The sequence below is a fragment of the Petromyzon marinus genome, chromosome 9, assembly GCF_048934315.1.
Source record: "Petromyzon marinus isolate PM22_M1 ecotype Great Lakes invasive population chromosome 9, UKy_Petmar_22M1.pri1.0, whole genome shotgun sequence".
Lineage (NCBI taxonomy): Eukaryota > Metazoa > Chordata > Hyperoartia > Petromyzontiformes > Petromyzontidae > Petromyzon > Petromyzon marinus.
Window position 1 is genome coordinate 2,885,578 of NC_133675.1, and position 15,275 is coordinate 2,900,852.

The following is a 15,275-nucleotide window of genomic DNA, read 5'->3' on the forward strand; positions in this document are numbered from 1 at the left end:
CTTAGTAAACCTTACCTGGTAGCATAAAGCGTGTGTCGTTTTTTTTAGTTTTGAAATTACGCTGTTTGTTGCTGGCCCCGTGGCGTTTTTGGGCGCCTTTGGATCTGTGCTCAGCAACTGAGTAAAGATACACACAAGGTGGTGCACCGCTCGCTGCTGCGATAGCTGAAATTAAACAGAACCCCCAACCCTAGCACATAAGTTCACCCAGTGGCAGAACTTTTAAACATGTCCCGTGCACATTCCACGAATCATACCAGCATTTGCAATATAACAGCATGTTTTTTTTCTTCTAGAAATGCCGCGTGATAACATTGGCGTGGAGAGCCAATAGGCTGATGGAATAACACACACACACGTGTTGTTGGCATGTGGATTTCGCTTGAAGCGCAGCGTGAATTCACTTCGACCAAAGTAAACACCGCGCGGAGGGGAAACCTCTGAGCTGACACCAAGCACCGCCCCCCGCGCCACGTGACGCGGAAGGCGGGACGAGACGCGGGGAATACGAGAGTCGCGTGGAGAGCGGGGACCCGTGTAGCCCCTGGTCCCCGTGTAGTCCCTGGTCCCCGTGTAGCCCCCTGGTCCCCGTGTAGTCCCTGGTCCCGTGTAGTCCCTGGTCCCCGTGTAGTCCCCTGGTCCCCGTGTAGCCCCCTGGTCCCCGTGTAGTCCCTGGTCCCCGTGTAGCCCCCTGGTCCCCGTGTAGCCCCCTGGTCCCCGTGTAGCCCCCTGGTCCCCGTGTAGCCCCCTGGTCCCCGTGGAGCCCCCTGGTCCCCGTGTAGCCCCCTGGTCCCCGTGTAGTCCCTGGTCCCCGTGTAGTCCCCTGGGACCCGTGTAGCCCCCTGTGCCCCGTGTAGCCCCTGGTCCCCGTGGAGCCCCCTGGTCCCCGTGTAGCCCCCTGGTCCCCGTGTAGTCCCTGGTCCCCGTGTAGTCCCCTGGGCCCCGTGTAGCCCCCTGGTCCCCGTGTAGTCCCCTGGTCCCCGTGTAGCCCCTGGTCCCCGTGGAGCCCCCTGGTCCCCGTGTAGCCCCCTGGTCCCCGTGTAGTCCCTGGTCCCCGTGTAGTCCCCTGGGACCCGTGTAGCCCCCTGTGCCCCGTGTAGCCCCTGGTCCCCGTGGAGCCCCCTGGTCCCCGTGTAGCCCCCTGGTCCCCGTGTAGTCCCTGGTCCCCGTGTAGTCCCCTGGGCCCCGTGTAGCCCCCTGGGCCCCGTGTAGCCCCCTGGTCCCCGTGTAGTCCCTGGTCCCCGTGTAGTCCCCTGGGCCCCGTGTAGCCCCCTGGTCCCCGTGTAGCCCCTGGTCCCCGTGTAGCCCCCTGGTCCCCGTGTAGCACCCTGGTCCCCGTGTAGTACCTGGTCCCCGTGTAGCCCCTGGTCCCCGTGTAGCCCCCTGGTCCCCGTGTAGTACCTGGTCCCCGTGTAGCCCCTGGTCCCCGTGTAGCCCCCTGGTCCCCGTGTAGCCCCTGGTCCCCGTGTAGCCCCTGGTCCCCGTGTAGCCCCCTGGTCCCCGTGTAGCCCCCTGGTCCCCGTGTAGCCCCTGGTCCCCGTGTAGCCCCTGGTCCCCGTGTAGCCCCCTGGTCCCCGTGTAGCACCCTGGTCCCCGTGTAGTACCTGGTCCCCGTGTAGCCCCTGGTCCCCGTGTAGCCCCCTGGTCCCCGTGTAGCACCCTGGTCCCCGTGTAGCCCCCTGGTCCCCGTGTAGCACCCTGGTCCCCGTGTAGTCTCCTGGTCCCCGTGTAGTCCCCTGGTCCCCGTGTAGTCCCTGGTCCCCGTGTAGCCCCCTGGTCCCCGTGTAGCCCCCTGGTCCCCGTGTAGCCCCCTGTGCCCCGTGTAGCCCCTGGTCCCCGTGTAGCCCCCTGGTCCCCGTGTAGCCCCCTGTGCCCCGTGTAGCCCCTGGTCTCCGTGTAGCCCCCTGGTCCCCGTGTAGCCCCCTGGTCCCCGTGTAGCCCCTGGTCTCCGTGTAGCCCCCTGGTCCCCGTGTAGCCCCCTGGTCCCCGTGTAGCCCCCTGGTCCCCGTGTAGTCCCCTGGTCTCCGTGTAGCCCCTGGTCCCCGTGTAGCCCCCTGGTCTCCGTGTAGTCCACTGGTCCCCGTGTAGTCCCCTGGTCTCCGTGTAGCCCCCTGGTCCCCGTGTAGTCCCTGGTCCCCGTGTAGCCCCCTGTGCCCCGTGTAGTACCTGGTCCCCGTGTAGCCCCCTGTGCCCCGTGTAGAACCTGGTCCCCGTGTAGCCCCCTGGTCCCCGTGTAGCCCCTGGTCCCCGTGTAGCCTCCTGGTCCCCGTGTAGCCCCCTGGTCCCCGTGTAGCCCCCTGGTCCCCGTGTAGTCCCCTGGTCTCCGTGTAGCCCCTGGTCCCCGTGTAGCCCCCTGGTCCCCGTGTAGCCCCCTGGTCCCCGTGTAGCCCCCTGGTCCCCGTGTAGTCCCCTGGGCCCCGTGTAGCCCCCTGGACCCCGTGTAGTCCCCTGGTCCCCGTGTAGTCCCCTGGTCTCCGTGTAGCCCCTGGTCCCCGTGTAGCCCCCTGGGCCCCGTGTAGCCCCTGGGCCCCGTGTAGCCCCTGGTCCCCGTGTAACCCCCTGGTCCCCGTGTAGTCCCTGGTCCCCGTGTAGCCCCCTGTGCCCCGTGTAGTAACTGGTCCCCGTGTAGCCCCCTGTGCCCCGTGTAGTACCTGGTCCCCGTGTAGCCCCCTGGTCCCCGTGTAGTCCCTGGTCCCCGTGTAGCCCCTGGTCCCCGTGTAGCCTCCTGGTCCCCGTGTAGCCCCCTGGTCCCCGTGTAGCCCCCTGGTCCCCGTGTAGCCCCCTGGTCCCCGTGTAGTCCCCTGGTCCCCGTGTAGCCCCTGGTCTCCGTGTAGCCTCCTGTTTCCCGTGTAGCCCCTGGTCCCCGTGTAGCCCCCTGGTCCCCGTGTAGCCCCCTGGTCGCCGTGTAGTCCCTGGTCCCCGTGTAGCCTCCTGGTACCCGTGTAGTCCCCTGGTCCCCGTGTAGCCCCCTGGTCCCCGTGTAGCCCCCTGGTCCCCGTGTAGTCCCCTGGTCCCCGTGTAGCCCCCTGGTCCCCGTGTAGTCCCTGGTCCCCGTGTAGCCCCCTGGTCCCCGTGTAGCCCCCTGGTTCCCGTGTAGTCCCTGGTCCCCGTGTAGCCCCTGGTCCCCGTGTAGCCCCCTGGTCCCTGTGTAGCCCCCTGGTCCCGTGTAGTCCCTGGTCCCCGTGTAGTTCCCTGGTCCCCGTGTAGCCCCCTGGGCCCCGTGTAGTCCCTGGTCCCCGTGTAGCCCCCTGGTCCCCGTGTAGTCCCTGGTCCCCGTGTAGGCCCCTGGTCCCCGTGTAGCACCCTGGTCCCCGTGTAGTACCCTGGTCCCCGTGTAGTCTCCTGGACCCCGTGTAGCCCCTGGTCCCCGTGCCCCCCCCGGTCCCCGTGCCCCCCCCGGTCCCCGTGCCCCCCCCGGTCCCCGTGCCCCCCCCCCCACCCCGGTCCTCTCTGACCTCCCTGCCGCGTGACCCCACGTGTCTCCGCTCGCCGCATGGGCACCGCCCGCACCTTGGGTGACCCGGGGGTGTAGGCGGCGTGGGTCTTCGGCTGGACGCGTCCGCCTGCCTCTCGCCTGGCCCCTGCCCCTCACTCTTCACCCAACCTCGCCTTGCCCTCGCTGGTTCTCGCTCTACAATGCCCCCTCTTGTACTCGCTTCCCCGTGACCCTGCCGAGCACTTAGTCTCCCTTGCCCGCACGCATTGCCCTCCCTCTTCTTTCATTAATTTTCACCCCCCCCCACCCCTCTCCTTGTCTTGGCCCCCTGTAATTGCCCTGCTCACGCTGACCCCCCCCTTCATCCCCCCTTCACCCCCCCCCTTCATCCCCCCCCCCCCTCTGTCTCGCTCCTCTTCAGTTGCAATTCGCCTTGCCTCTCGACTCCCGTGGCTCGGCCTTTCCCTTCATCTTCACCTCCTCCTCTACCTTGCCCCCTCTTGCTCCGTGGTAGTTCTGTAAACATCCACCGGCACAGCGTTACTTCACCCTTGCTTCACTTCCTCACCTTCGCCTCCTTCACCTTTCCCCCCCCCACCCCCGCCTAAACCTTCTCTCAATCTCCCCCCCCCCCACCCACATCGACATGGAGGGGACCCCCGGTAAGGTCCCGAGATTCACCTCCTCCCCAAACGTGGGTCCCCTCACTGTGAAAGGGGTCCGTGTGGGGGTCACCGGGCCACGTGTCCACCTGGCTGGGCTGACCCCCGCGGCTGTGACGACGAGGAGGAGGAGGAGCAGCAGGACTAGGGATGTTGGTGCTCTTCCGCCACCGAGACCTGTCACCTACACCTGGAGCCGTGGGGGACGCCTCAAGGAGCTGAGGATCAGGTGGAGCGAGTGACGCGGTGGTGTGATGTTGACTACCTCGCCTGGTATGCAGGAGATCGGGGGGTTCGACCCTGACCATGACCCGGTGGGATTTAACTCGTTGCTTGGTCAAACAGAATGCGCACACCTGGCACCCCGCCTCGCAGTGGCGAGATGTTAACTACCTCGCCGGATGTACAGGAGGCCGTGGCTGCGATCCAGACACTGACGCCTGCTGCTGTATATTTGGAGTTTGGTTGCGTGGATATTTTTTTTCTCCAGGTCCACCTGTTTCTTTTTAAAACAGGCGTCTAAATTATTTACATTATTTCGCTGCTATAAATTTACACGTGGAAAGCCACTTTGTTGAGCTAACATTTGTGGCCAGGTCGCTTCTGAAAAATAAACTTATAGCTCAGTGAGTCTTACCTGATAAGATTTAAAAAAACTAGTTTAGTTTTATTTGTATATATGCTTAAGTCATTTGTTTGCTTTTTCTATACTTTGCACTCCGATTGTGTTTTCGTATTATTTGTTGTCATAACGTTCTGACCCGCCCCTACTGGACATGTGGTAAAGAGCTTTATAGCTCATCGGATTCGTGCAGTATACATAAATATTCTTAGTCTGATGCGGCACGATTAGGGCATTTAAACCGTTCCCAGATTCGTGACAAGCAAAGCATTACCGTAGTTAGCTACTCCTATAAACTCTAACCCTACCACAACCAGAAACCCTACACCTGAAATCGACCTCATAACCTTAAAACCTAAACCCTGAACGAATTGGTTCCTGACCTCAGCCCAAACCTAAATCACTCATCGACCATAACCCTACGAGCTAACCCGTAACCCTCATCACTCACCCTAAACCCGTACAATAATCCCTGGCCGATAACCCTCAAGCTTAATAATAACTCTTAAACTCTAAACCCTTAGCCTGACACAAATACTAAAAAGCGGCAGCCTTAAATATATGATCAGCTGGAAGCCAAGGCGAGTCTGTGATTTGACTCCCATCTGGTCCGTGTATGCATATATTCGAGGACAGTCGTACAATAATATCCGTGCGGGTTTAGATTTCATATTTACACTGGCCAGGTCATGCGAGATTACTCTTGCGTTCAGGACAGTTTTATGGAATCTGCGTGCAGGGATCCACCTTGTGTAACGCATACGAGTACCACTACTGGATGTTGGTAGTTCTCGCTCTATGCGGGAGGTGGTCGGCTTGGTGCCGGGGGTTGGCGTGCAATGGTCGTGTCCGAGACAATTGAGCCATCAACCGCTGAGAGACCTTGGGGGTTTGAATTCATTGTGGATTCCAGCTGCCCGTGATTAAATTAAGTTGTCAAGATGCAGTGGATTGATGTTCTCCGCCCGGTCACCTGTGCGGTTTGTCACTTAATTGAGCAAAATTCCGTCGTTTTGAGAGCTGAAAGATTTCGGTTTAACTCGCACGATACGAAAAAAAACGCTTTGTTTGCAGGCCATGTGGCAAGGCGCGCCATCTAGTGTGGTCGAGAGGTATGCGAATCGACTTCAGAAAGTACTTCTGTAATGTCTTCTTTTCGGAGAACAGCTCACAGTGCCACCGCGTGATACACTACTCACTGGTTGCATTCCATTCCCAATGGAAAAATCATGTTGTAAAAACGTGATACTCTGCCATTCGCAAAATTGGTACTTCAAATGTTTTAATGAAGACAATCCAATCTCATCTCGAATGCAAATCCGCGTTTTGACGTCAAACGGGTGTGTCTGGGTCCGCGGCAGGAGAAATATTCACGCACCCGGCACACCACATCTAGTATACATGTGGCTACTTGTCACGTACCTATTCAAGTCTCAGCAGCGACTTGAAATAACGCTCGGTAAGAGATTAAACCACGATGCAATCCCATTGGGCTGGTACGCAGAACACAACTTGATTGTTATGTTGAGAAGGCCGGCTTCACGGAGCCCCGTCGGGGGATAACATTTCCATCCCCACCTCCCCCCCCCCCCGTGGAAACGCATCATTTTAGCGTTTAAACAATCCGCTCTCTTCGCGGGGGTCTTTAAAAAACGCGCGGGGCTAAAGTGGCACGCTCCGCTCATCGCCGTTTCGTGGCTTAACTCGAGCTTGGCATGTGGGGGCTACTCGGGCACCGCCACTGCCATTCGTCACTATTCGTTCCAAGCTCTTGGCTCCCGCGCTGATCCGCCTTACCGCCAACGGGACTTAGTCTGATAAAAGTTCCTAAGTAATCTGCTGAGCATAAACAAACGCCGTGTGTGCGTGTGTGTACGCGTGCGCGCCCCCAGGCATCTGGCGAGGAAGTTCTTGCACGTGTGGTCCCGGAAGGTGTTTGGAAGAGTGCTGCCCTCGGCTGCCAGGTTTTATTTTCACCTCGCCTACAGACATCCGGACTGGAGTCAGAGGTTGGATCGGAGAGTCGCGTTGAGCTGAGTGTCGAATGTGGCCTCGCACATTGTGAACAGGGCCCATCACAGACGGGCGGTGCTTCAAAGGGCATTTGGCACGTGGCAGGAAGCATGGTGGATCAGCCGGAGGGAATGGAAGCTGCTCATCCGCGCCGACTGCCACCTCAGGTTCACCGCTAAAATCATCATGTTGTCACGACCATTGTCATCAGTGCCACGGTGGCGAGATGTTAACTGTCTCGCCTGGCATGCAGGAGGTCGTGGGTTCGATCCCGACCCTGACGCCTGTATATTTGGAGAGTGCATGTTCTCCCCATGCGAGTGTGGATTTTTCTCCGTATCCTCTGGTTTTTCCCTCCATACATTTTCACGTGATAAGCCACTACGTTGAGCTATCATTTGTGGCCAGGTCGCTTCTGAAAAAGAGCTACATAGCTCAGGGGGGCTGTCCATTGTTGGATGAATGCTTCCCCAAGCCCTTCGCTACCACTCACGTTCTTGCGATGCCACAGATTAAAATGACAAGTCAAAGTGGTTTCTCGCTCTGATGAGCTTAGAGCAGAGCTCATCTCCTGCTTACAGCCCTGAACATCCACATTCTTATGGCGAGGGCGAGTCGATACATCCACCGCCCACTGTTGACATTACAAAATGGTAGCCCTTTTAATGGTCTAAGTCGACCCCCCAATGGGAATTTAACTTGCATCATATGTACAAATGTCTTTGTTTTGATAACTTTTTAGTTGTTTGTGGGTTTTTTTGGTACCATTTTATGATTTGTTCATTTATTTTAGATTTCGCTTAGCAATAGGGGTTTTAATTTGCTTGGCATGTACGTGTGTGTGTTGGGCTTCTTTCGCACCGTACGTAGCCAACCACGTTCATGGGATTTGATCCTTGGTATGCTGTTGGCATGAATGACGCGCTATAAAATGACAGTATTATTAGTAACGATGGTGCCACCTGGCCAGATTGCACCAACAATGCTCACACTGCTTCCTATGTTTTCACGCTCGTTGCCATTTTATGTTTATTTTGTAGCCGTGTAGCGATGCGCCCCCAGAGCAATGCAGTGCACTCTCATGATTCGTAGGTCACAAGTCTGTTCCAGAATGGATTGTATTTCGTCGCATTTTTACCGTCTCGTTTGTATGGGTTCTCAGTTTTTCCCCCATCTCGTTTGCACGGGTGTTCAGTCCATCACCTTACATTTGTAACATTTGCACAAATAATACTTTAATAGATTGGGTCAGTGTAGCATGAGCGCAAGTATCGATATGAATTGATATTTGTCCGTGAGTCCTAGGTCAGCTAGTATTCTCTTCGCTGATACTTGCGTTCGGGGTTAGATATTGTAATGGCCAATGTTAGAAAAAATGTACATTTACAATCTAGCGGTCGTAGATCGCTACATATTTGGTAAATCACCACCGAGAAGATTTTATGGTTGGTGTAGATGTGCGCGATGCTGTCACGGCGAGTGTTAGAAATGCACGCTCTGTGCCGCTCCGTGTCCGCTGCAGGTTCCAGCTGTATGCGCGCACGTGGAGGGCATGGCAGTGCTACGTCCAGTTACGCAGGGACAAGGCGGCGGTGAACGCAGTGGCCCAGAGGCACGGTGAGGCGTGTGGGGACACAGTGCGATGGGTGGGGACACGGTGAGATGGGTAGAGGCACGGTGAGATGGGTAGAGGCACGGTGAGATGGGTGGGGACAGTGAGATGGGTAGAGACACGTTGAGATGGGTGGGGACACGGCAAGATGGGTGGGGACACGGCGAGATGGGTGGGGACACGGTGAGATGGGTAGAGACACGGTGAGATGGGTGGGGACACGGTGAGATGGGTAGAAACACGGTGAGATGGGTAGAGACACGGTGAGATTAGTGGGGACACGGTGAGATGGGTAGAGACACGGTGAGATGGGTAGAGACACGGTGAGATGGGTGGGGACAGTGAGATGGGTAGAGACACGTTGAGATGGGTGGGGACACGGTGAGATGGGTAGAAACACGGTGAGATGGGTGGGGACACGGTGAGATGGGTAGAAACACGGTGAGATGGGTAGAGACACGGTGAGATGGGTGGGGACAGTGAGATGGGTAGAGACACGTTGAGATGGGTGGGGACACGGTGAGATGGGTAGAAACACGGTGAGATGGGTGGGGACATGGTGAGATGGGTAGAGACAGTGAGATGGGTAGAGACACGGTGAGATGGGTAGAGACACGGCGAGATGGGTAGAGACACGGTGAGATGGGTGGGACACGGTGAGATAGGTAGAGACACGGTGAGATGGGTAGAGGCACGGTGAGATGGGTGGGGACAGTGAGATGGGTAGAGACACGGTGAGATTAGTGGGGACACGGTGAGATGGGTAGAGACACGGTGAGATGGGTAGAGACACGGTGAGATGGGTGGGGCCAGTGAGATGGGTAGAGACACGGTGAGATGGGTAGAGGCACGGTGAGATGGGTGGGGACAGTGAGATGGCTAGAGGCACGTTGAGATGGGTGGGGACAGTGAGATGGGTAGAGACACGGTGAGATGGGTGGGGACACGGTGAGATGGGTAGAGACACGGTGAGATGGGTAGAGACACGGTGAGATTAGTGGGGACACAGTGAGATGGGTAGAGACACGGTGAGATTAGTGGGGACACAGTGAGATGGGTAGAGCCACGGTGAGATAGTGGGGACACGGTGAGATGGGTAGAGACACGGTGAGATTAGTGGGGACAGTGAGATGGGTAGAGACACGGTGAGATGGGTGGGGACACAGTGAGATGGGTAGACACGGTGAGATTAGTGGGGACACGGTGAGATGGGTAGAGACACGGTGAGATTAGTGGGGACAGTGAGATGGGTAGAGACACGGTGAGATTAGTGGGGACACGGTGAGATGGGTAGAGCCACGGTGAGATAGTGGGGACACGGTGAGATGGGTAGAGACACGGTGAGATTAGTGGGGACAGTGAGATGGGTAGAGACACGGTGAGATGGGTGGGGACACAGTGAGATGGGTAGAGACACGGTGAGATTAGTGGGGACACGGTGAGATGGGTAGAGACACGGTGAGATTAGTGGGGACACGGTGAGATGGGTAGAGACACGGTGAGATTAGTGGGGACAGTGAGATGGGTAGAGACACGGTGAGATTAGTGGGGACACGGTGAGATGGGTAGAGACACGGTGAGATTAGTGGGGACACGGTGAGATGGGTAGAGACACGGTGAGATTAGTGGGGACAGTGAGATGGGTAGAGACACGGTGAGATGGGTAGAGACACGGTGAGATGGGTAGAGACACGGTGAGATTAGTGGGGACACAGTGAGATGGGTAGAAACACGGTGAGATGGGTGGGGACACGGTGAGATGGGTAGAAACACGGTGAGATGGGTAGAGACACGGTGAGATGGGTGGGGACAGTGAGATGGGTAGAGACACGTTGAGATGGGTGGGGACACGGTGAGATGGGTAGAAACACGGTGAGATGGGTGGGGACATGGTGAGATGGGTAGAAACACGGTGAGATGGGTAGAGACACGGTGAGATTAGTGGGGACACGGTGAGATGGGTAGAGACACGGCGAGATGGGTAGAGACACGGTGAGATGGGTGGGGACACTGTGAGATAGGTAGAGACACGGTGAGATGGGTAGAGGCACGGTGAGATGGGTGGGGACAGTGAGATGGGTAGAGACACAGTGAGATTAGTGGGGACACGGTGAGATGGGTAGAGACACGGTGAGATTAGTGGGGACAGTGAGATGGGTAGAGACACGGTGAGATGGGTAGAGACACGGTGAGATGGGTAGAGACACGGTGAGATGGGTAGAGACACGGTGAGATTAGTGGGGACACAGTGAGATGGGTAGAAACACGGTGAGATGGGTGGGGACACGGTGAGATGGGTAGAAACACGGTGAGATGGGTAGAGACACGGTGAGATGGGTGGGGACAGTGAGATGGGTAGAGACACGTTGAGATGGGTGGGGACACGGTGAGATGGGTAGAAACACGGTGAGATGGGTGGGGACATGGTGAGATGGGTAGAAACACGGTGAGATGGGTAGAGACACGGTGAGATGGGTAGAGACACGGTGAGATGGGTGGGGACAGTGAGATGGGTAGAGACACGTTGAGATGGGTGGGGACACGGTGAGATGGGTAGAAACACGGTGAGATGGGTGGGGACATGGTGAGATGGGTAGAAACACGGTGAGATGGGTAGAGACACGGTGAGATTAGTGGGGACACGGTGAGATGGGTAGAGACACGGCGAGATGGGTAGAGACACGGTGAGATGGGTGGGGACACGGTGAGATAGGTAGAGACACGGTGAGATGGGTAGAGGCACGGTGAGATGGGTGGGGACAGTGAGATGGGTAGAAACACGGTGAGATGGGTAGAGACACGGTGAGATGGGTGGGGACAGTGAGATGGGTAGAGACACGTTGAGATGGGTGGGGACACGGTGAGATGGGTAGAAACACGGTGAGATGGGTGGGGACATGGTGAGATGGGTAGAAACACGGTGAGATGGGTAGAGACAGTGAGATGGGTAGAGACACGGTGAGATGGGTAGAGACACGGCGAGATGGGTAGAGACACGGTGAGATGGGTGGGGACACGGTGAGATAGGTAGAGACACGGTGAGATGGGTAGGGCACGGTGAGATGGGTGGGGACAGTGAGATGGGTAGAGACACGGTGAGATTAGTGGGGACACGGTGAGATGGGTAGAGACACGGTGAGATGGGTAGAGACACGGTGAGATGGGTGGGGCCAGTGAGATGGGTAGAGACACGGTGAGATGGGTAGAGGCACGGTGAGATGGGTGGGGACAGTGAGATGGGTAGAGGCACGTTGAGATGGGTGGGGACAGTGAGATGGGTAGAGACACGGTGAGATGGGTGGGGACACGGTGAGATGGGTAGAGACACGGTGAGATGGGTAGAGACACGGTGAGATTAGTGGGGACACAGTGAGATGGGTAGAGACACGGTGAGATTAGTGGGGACACAGTGAGATGGGTAGTGCCACGGTGAGATAGTGGGGACACGGTGAGATGGGTAGAGACACGGTGAGATTAGTGGGGACAGTGAGATGGGTAGAGACACGGTGAGATGGGTGGGGACACAGTGAGATGGGTAGAGACACGGTGAGATTAGTGGGGACACGGTGAGATGGGTAGAGACACGGTGAGATTAGTGGGGACAGTGAGATGGGTAGAGACACGGTGAGATTAGTGGGGACACGGTGAGATGGGTAGAGACACGGTGAGATTAGTGGGGACACGGTGAGATGGGTAGAGACACGGTGAGATTAGTGGGGACAGTGAGATGGGTAGAGACACGGTGAGATGGGTAGAGACACGGTGAGATGGGTAGAGACACGGTGAGATGGGTAGAGACACGGTGAGATTAGTGGGGACACAGTGAGATGGGTAGAGATACGGTGAGATTAGTGGGGACAGTGAGATGGGTAGAGACACGGTGAGATGGGTGGGGACACAGTGAGATGGGTAGAGACACGGTGAGATGGGTGGGGACAGTGAGATGGGTGGGGACACGGCGAGATGGGTGGGGACACGGTGAGATGGGTAGAGACGTTGGGACAGGGACACGGTAAGACAAGGACACTGTGAGACAGGGAAAGAGTCACGGTAAGGCAGAGCGGGGACAGAGACGAGGTAAAACGGAGAGGAACACAATGAGGGCAGAGAGGTAGTGAGGTTTGTCAAGGAGGTGGGGTGGGGAGCACCGCAGCGACGTCATCCCAACAGAAACCGTGGCGCTCCCAACATGGCAACCACGGAGGCACCCCCGCGCGTTCGTGACACAACACAGCACACGCGGGCACGCAAACAATCGCGAGCCAGCGAGGTGCCCGCTGGCACGGCCCCGACGGTGGCACTGATCCCCCTCCCCCCCGGCGCGTGGGCTGAACCCCACTGGGCCCGGCGTGGGCTTTTTGTCACCGAAACCCTGAGCCGCTATCGAGGCCCGCGCAGGCCTCGGTGGCTATTGTGAGCGACGCGGTTACCACGCCGCGATATCGCCACGCGGCTCGCTCAGCGCTCCCCGTGTAAATCCTCTCCGTTGGCAGCTCGGAGCTCGTTAATGCGCGGGGCGTGGGGTGGCTGGAGACGCTTTTTGGGAGGTCAGAAAAGGGAACGGGCGATGCGCTCCGAGGCGGTGCGCTTCTCGCTGGAGCTCCTGCTGAGGTACGGCCCCCCCCACACCCCCCCCCCCACACCCCCCCCCACACCCCCCCCCACACCACCCCCCACACCCCCCCCCACACCACCCCCCACACCCCCGCGATCTCCACCCGCGCGCTCTTGACACATTTCGCACGGTGATTATTAATGCATTTTCAAATTCGCCTGCGCGTTTAAGTGTCTCGTGGCTTGACTGCCAGCAGTCTCCGCAGAAGTGTTTATCCGGGGTAAAAATAGCCCGGTGCTATTTCCAATGTTCGATGCTTGAGTAATAGTGTTTGTTCTGCAACCGTGTTCTCATTGATTGCGTTTTGTTTCCTTTTGTGCACCATTTGTTAGCCAAACCTTCTGCCTTCGACGGCCCGTGTTGCTACGGCACGATGCGATGCATCTTTTGGCATCTTGTTTATTCCATTTAATGCTCCTCTACAGCCATTACGTTTGATTAATTTCTGACAAATTGCCGGAGCAGATGAAAGCCTCGCGTCCGACGCGTTAAACCGCCGCGCGTTTTGTTTGGGAGCCCGTAATTCACGGGGGGGGGGCCCCCGTTTTAATGGCCGTCAGCGCCGCCGATAAACAACAACGAGCGGGCCCCCAGCCACCTGCCCGCCCATCCCTCCGTCCACGCGTCGGGAAAGCCCCGGCCGTGGCGAAGGGGGTCGCAGCGAAGGGGGCAAGAGGGGTCGTTGGCGGCCGCCCCGTGTGACCGTGTCCGTGCGAATCAGGCGCTCGTGGTCCGCGTGGCTGCGGAGGTTGCGGTGGCAAAGGAGGCAGCAGGAGAAGCAGGGAGCCGCACTTCAGCACTGGGCGCTGCACCTGCAGTACAAGGTGAAGCTGGCACAGCAGCAGCGTTTGGGGGGGGGGGGTGCAGGGAGTAGTAGTGTAGGGGTTATCAAGCTTCGCTGCAAATCTGGAGATCCGAGTTCGATTCCCGCTCACGGCCGATACCGTTGACGGTTATCTGAACCGGTCCTGGGCGTCCCCTAGGTCGACTCAAATGAGTAACTGGTGTGAAGTGGGAGACGAATGCGGCTGGGCGTGGTGCTGGCCACCCACCCCCTCGTGTGCCATGCCGCCCTTCATAGGTGCTACCCGCTAACAGCACTTGCCCCAATAAGCCTGTTAAGGCTACACGGTGGGGGGGGGGGGTCTTTGGGGGGTTGCGGTTGTGCACTTGCATCGCGTGCATGGTAAAGGTGCAGCCCTGCAGATACTTGATCGTGCCGCTGCTGGCTGAAGTGGCTCTGCGAGAGGGAACCACAGACAGCCCCGTCTGGAGGATACGATTACACACTTTCTTTCTTTTGTCGTTTAAATCTCGATAGGTAATTCAATTATTTTGAACTGCTTTTTGTGTTCATTTGTTGTCCTTCCCCGGCACCTCCGATTTAGCACAGTTGCCCACGTACGGTGCGAAAGAAGTTCAACGTACACGTGCATACATACTTACATTCCTCTCCACGCGACCTGCCGATCAACCCCGCTGCAGTGTGGACCCGTTTATACTCCTGGGTGGACAAATCGAGGTGGGGGTGGGGCAGGTCGAACCAAACCGGTGACCTCTGGATCGCAAGTCCCGTACGCTGAACGTTACCCCACATTGGCAGCATCTTGTGCATTGAAAGCAGCTTCCTGGGAGTGGTGGGGGGGGGGGGTGTTGGGGGGTGCTGGGGGGTGGGGGGGGGGTGAGGGGGCTTACCTCGCATGCAAGGATGCGGGCAAGAGAAATGGCACGACACGCATAATGCTTCATTTTGTTCTGAGACGTGCGCAGGCGAGGGCTCTGTGGTCGGCAGCCGGAGCCCGGGAGATGTGCGATCCATATTTTATTGTTTCCCAATGCGTCGCGGAGCACACGGCGACTGCATTGAAATTCCGAACTAAACGGTCCGTTTCACGGTTGACGTGCCGAGAGCACGCGGCGAATGCGGGCAGAGATCCGCGGCCGTTTTGATTAGACTGCCGGGCCGAAGATGTAAATCGCAGTGTAAATATATTTACTGTGCATACAAGACGCCAGGGCGCGCATGCACGCACGCACGCACGTATGCGCGCACACGCTCACACACATTGACATTATGCGTGCTTATCATAGCATCGATAATGAATGAAATCTTAAACTGTGACACTGGGTAAAATTCGAGCAAAGTAGAGGGCAGCCGATGAGAAACGTTGCTTAAAACATTCATGAGGTTTAAGGGGCCCTCCCTTGGTGCAGCTGCCGACGGTCAATAATGGCGATTCAGATGATGAACAGCAAACGACGAGCAAAAATATAAATACTGCCTTGGCACGTTGGGGGGGGCTCGTGACCTTAAA

At 57.6% G+C, this 15,275-nt stretch overlaps 1 protein-coding gene across 1 annotated transcript in view; it reads left to right on the forward strand.

Annotated features, from left to right (window-relative positions):
* Positions 1-280: 280 nt before the first annotated feature.
* SFI1 (SFI1 centrin binding protein) overlaps positions 281-15,275 on the forward strand; it is a 55,564-nt gene continuing 40,569 nt past the window's right edge. The window contains exons 1-6 of the mRNA XM_032950858.2: positions 281-4,327; positions 6,613-6,684; positions 6,790-6,900; positions 8,256-8,350; positions 12,839-12,956; positions 13,682-13,784. Coding sequence (XP_032806749.2) covers positions 4,083-4,327; positions 6,613-6,684; positions 6,790-6,900; positions 8,256-8,350; positions 12,839-12,956; positions 13,682-13,784 — 744 coding nt within the window. The 5' untranslated portion in view covers positions 281-4,082. The remainder of the gene's footprint in view (positions 4,328-6,612; positions 6,685-6,789; positions 6,901-8,255; positions 8,351-12,838; positions 12,957-13,681; positions 13,785-15,275) is intronic.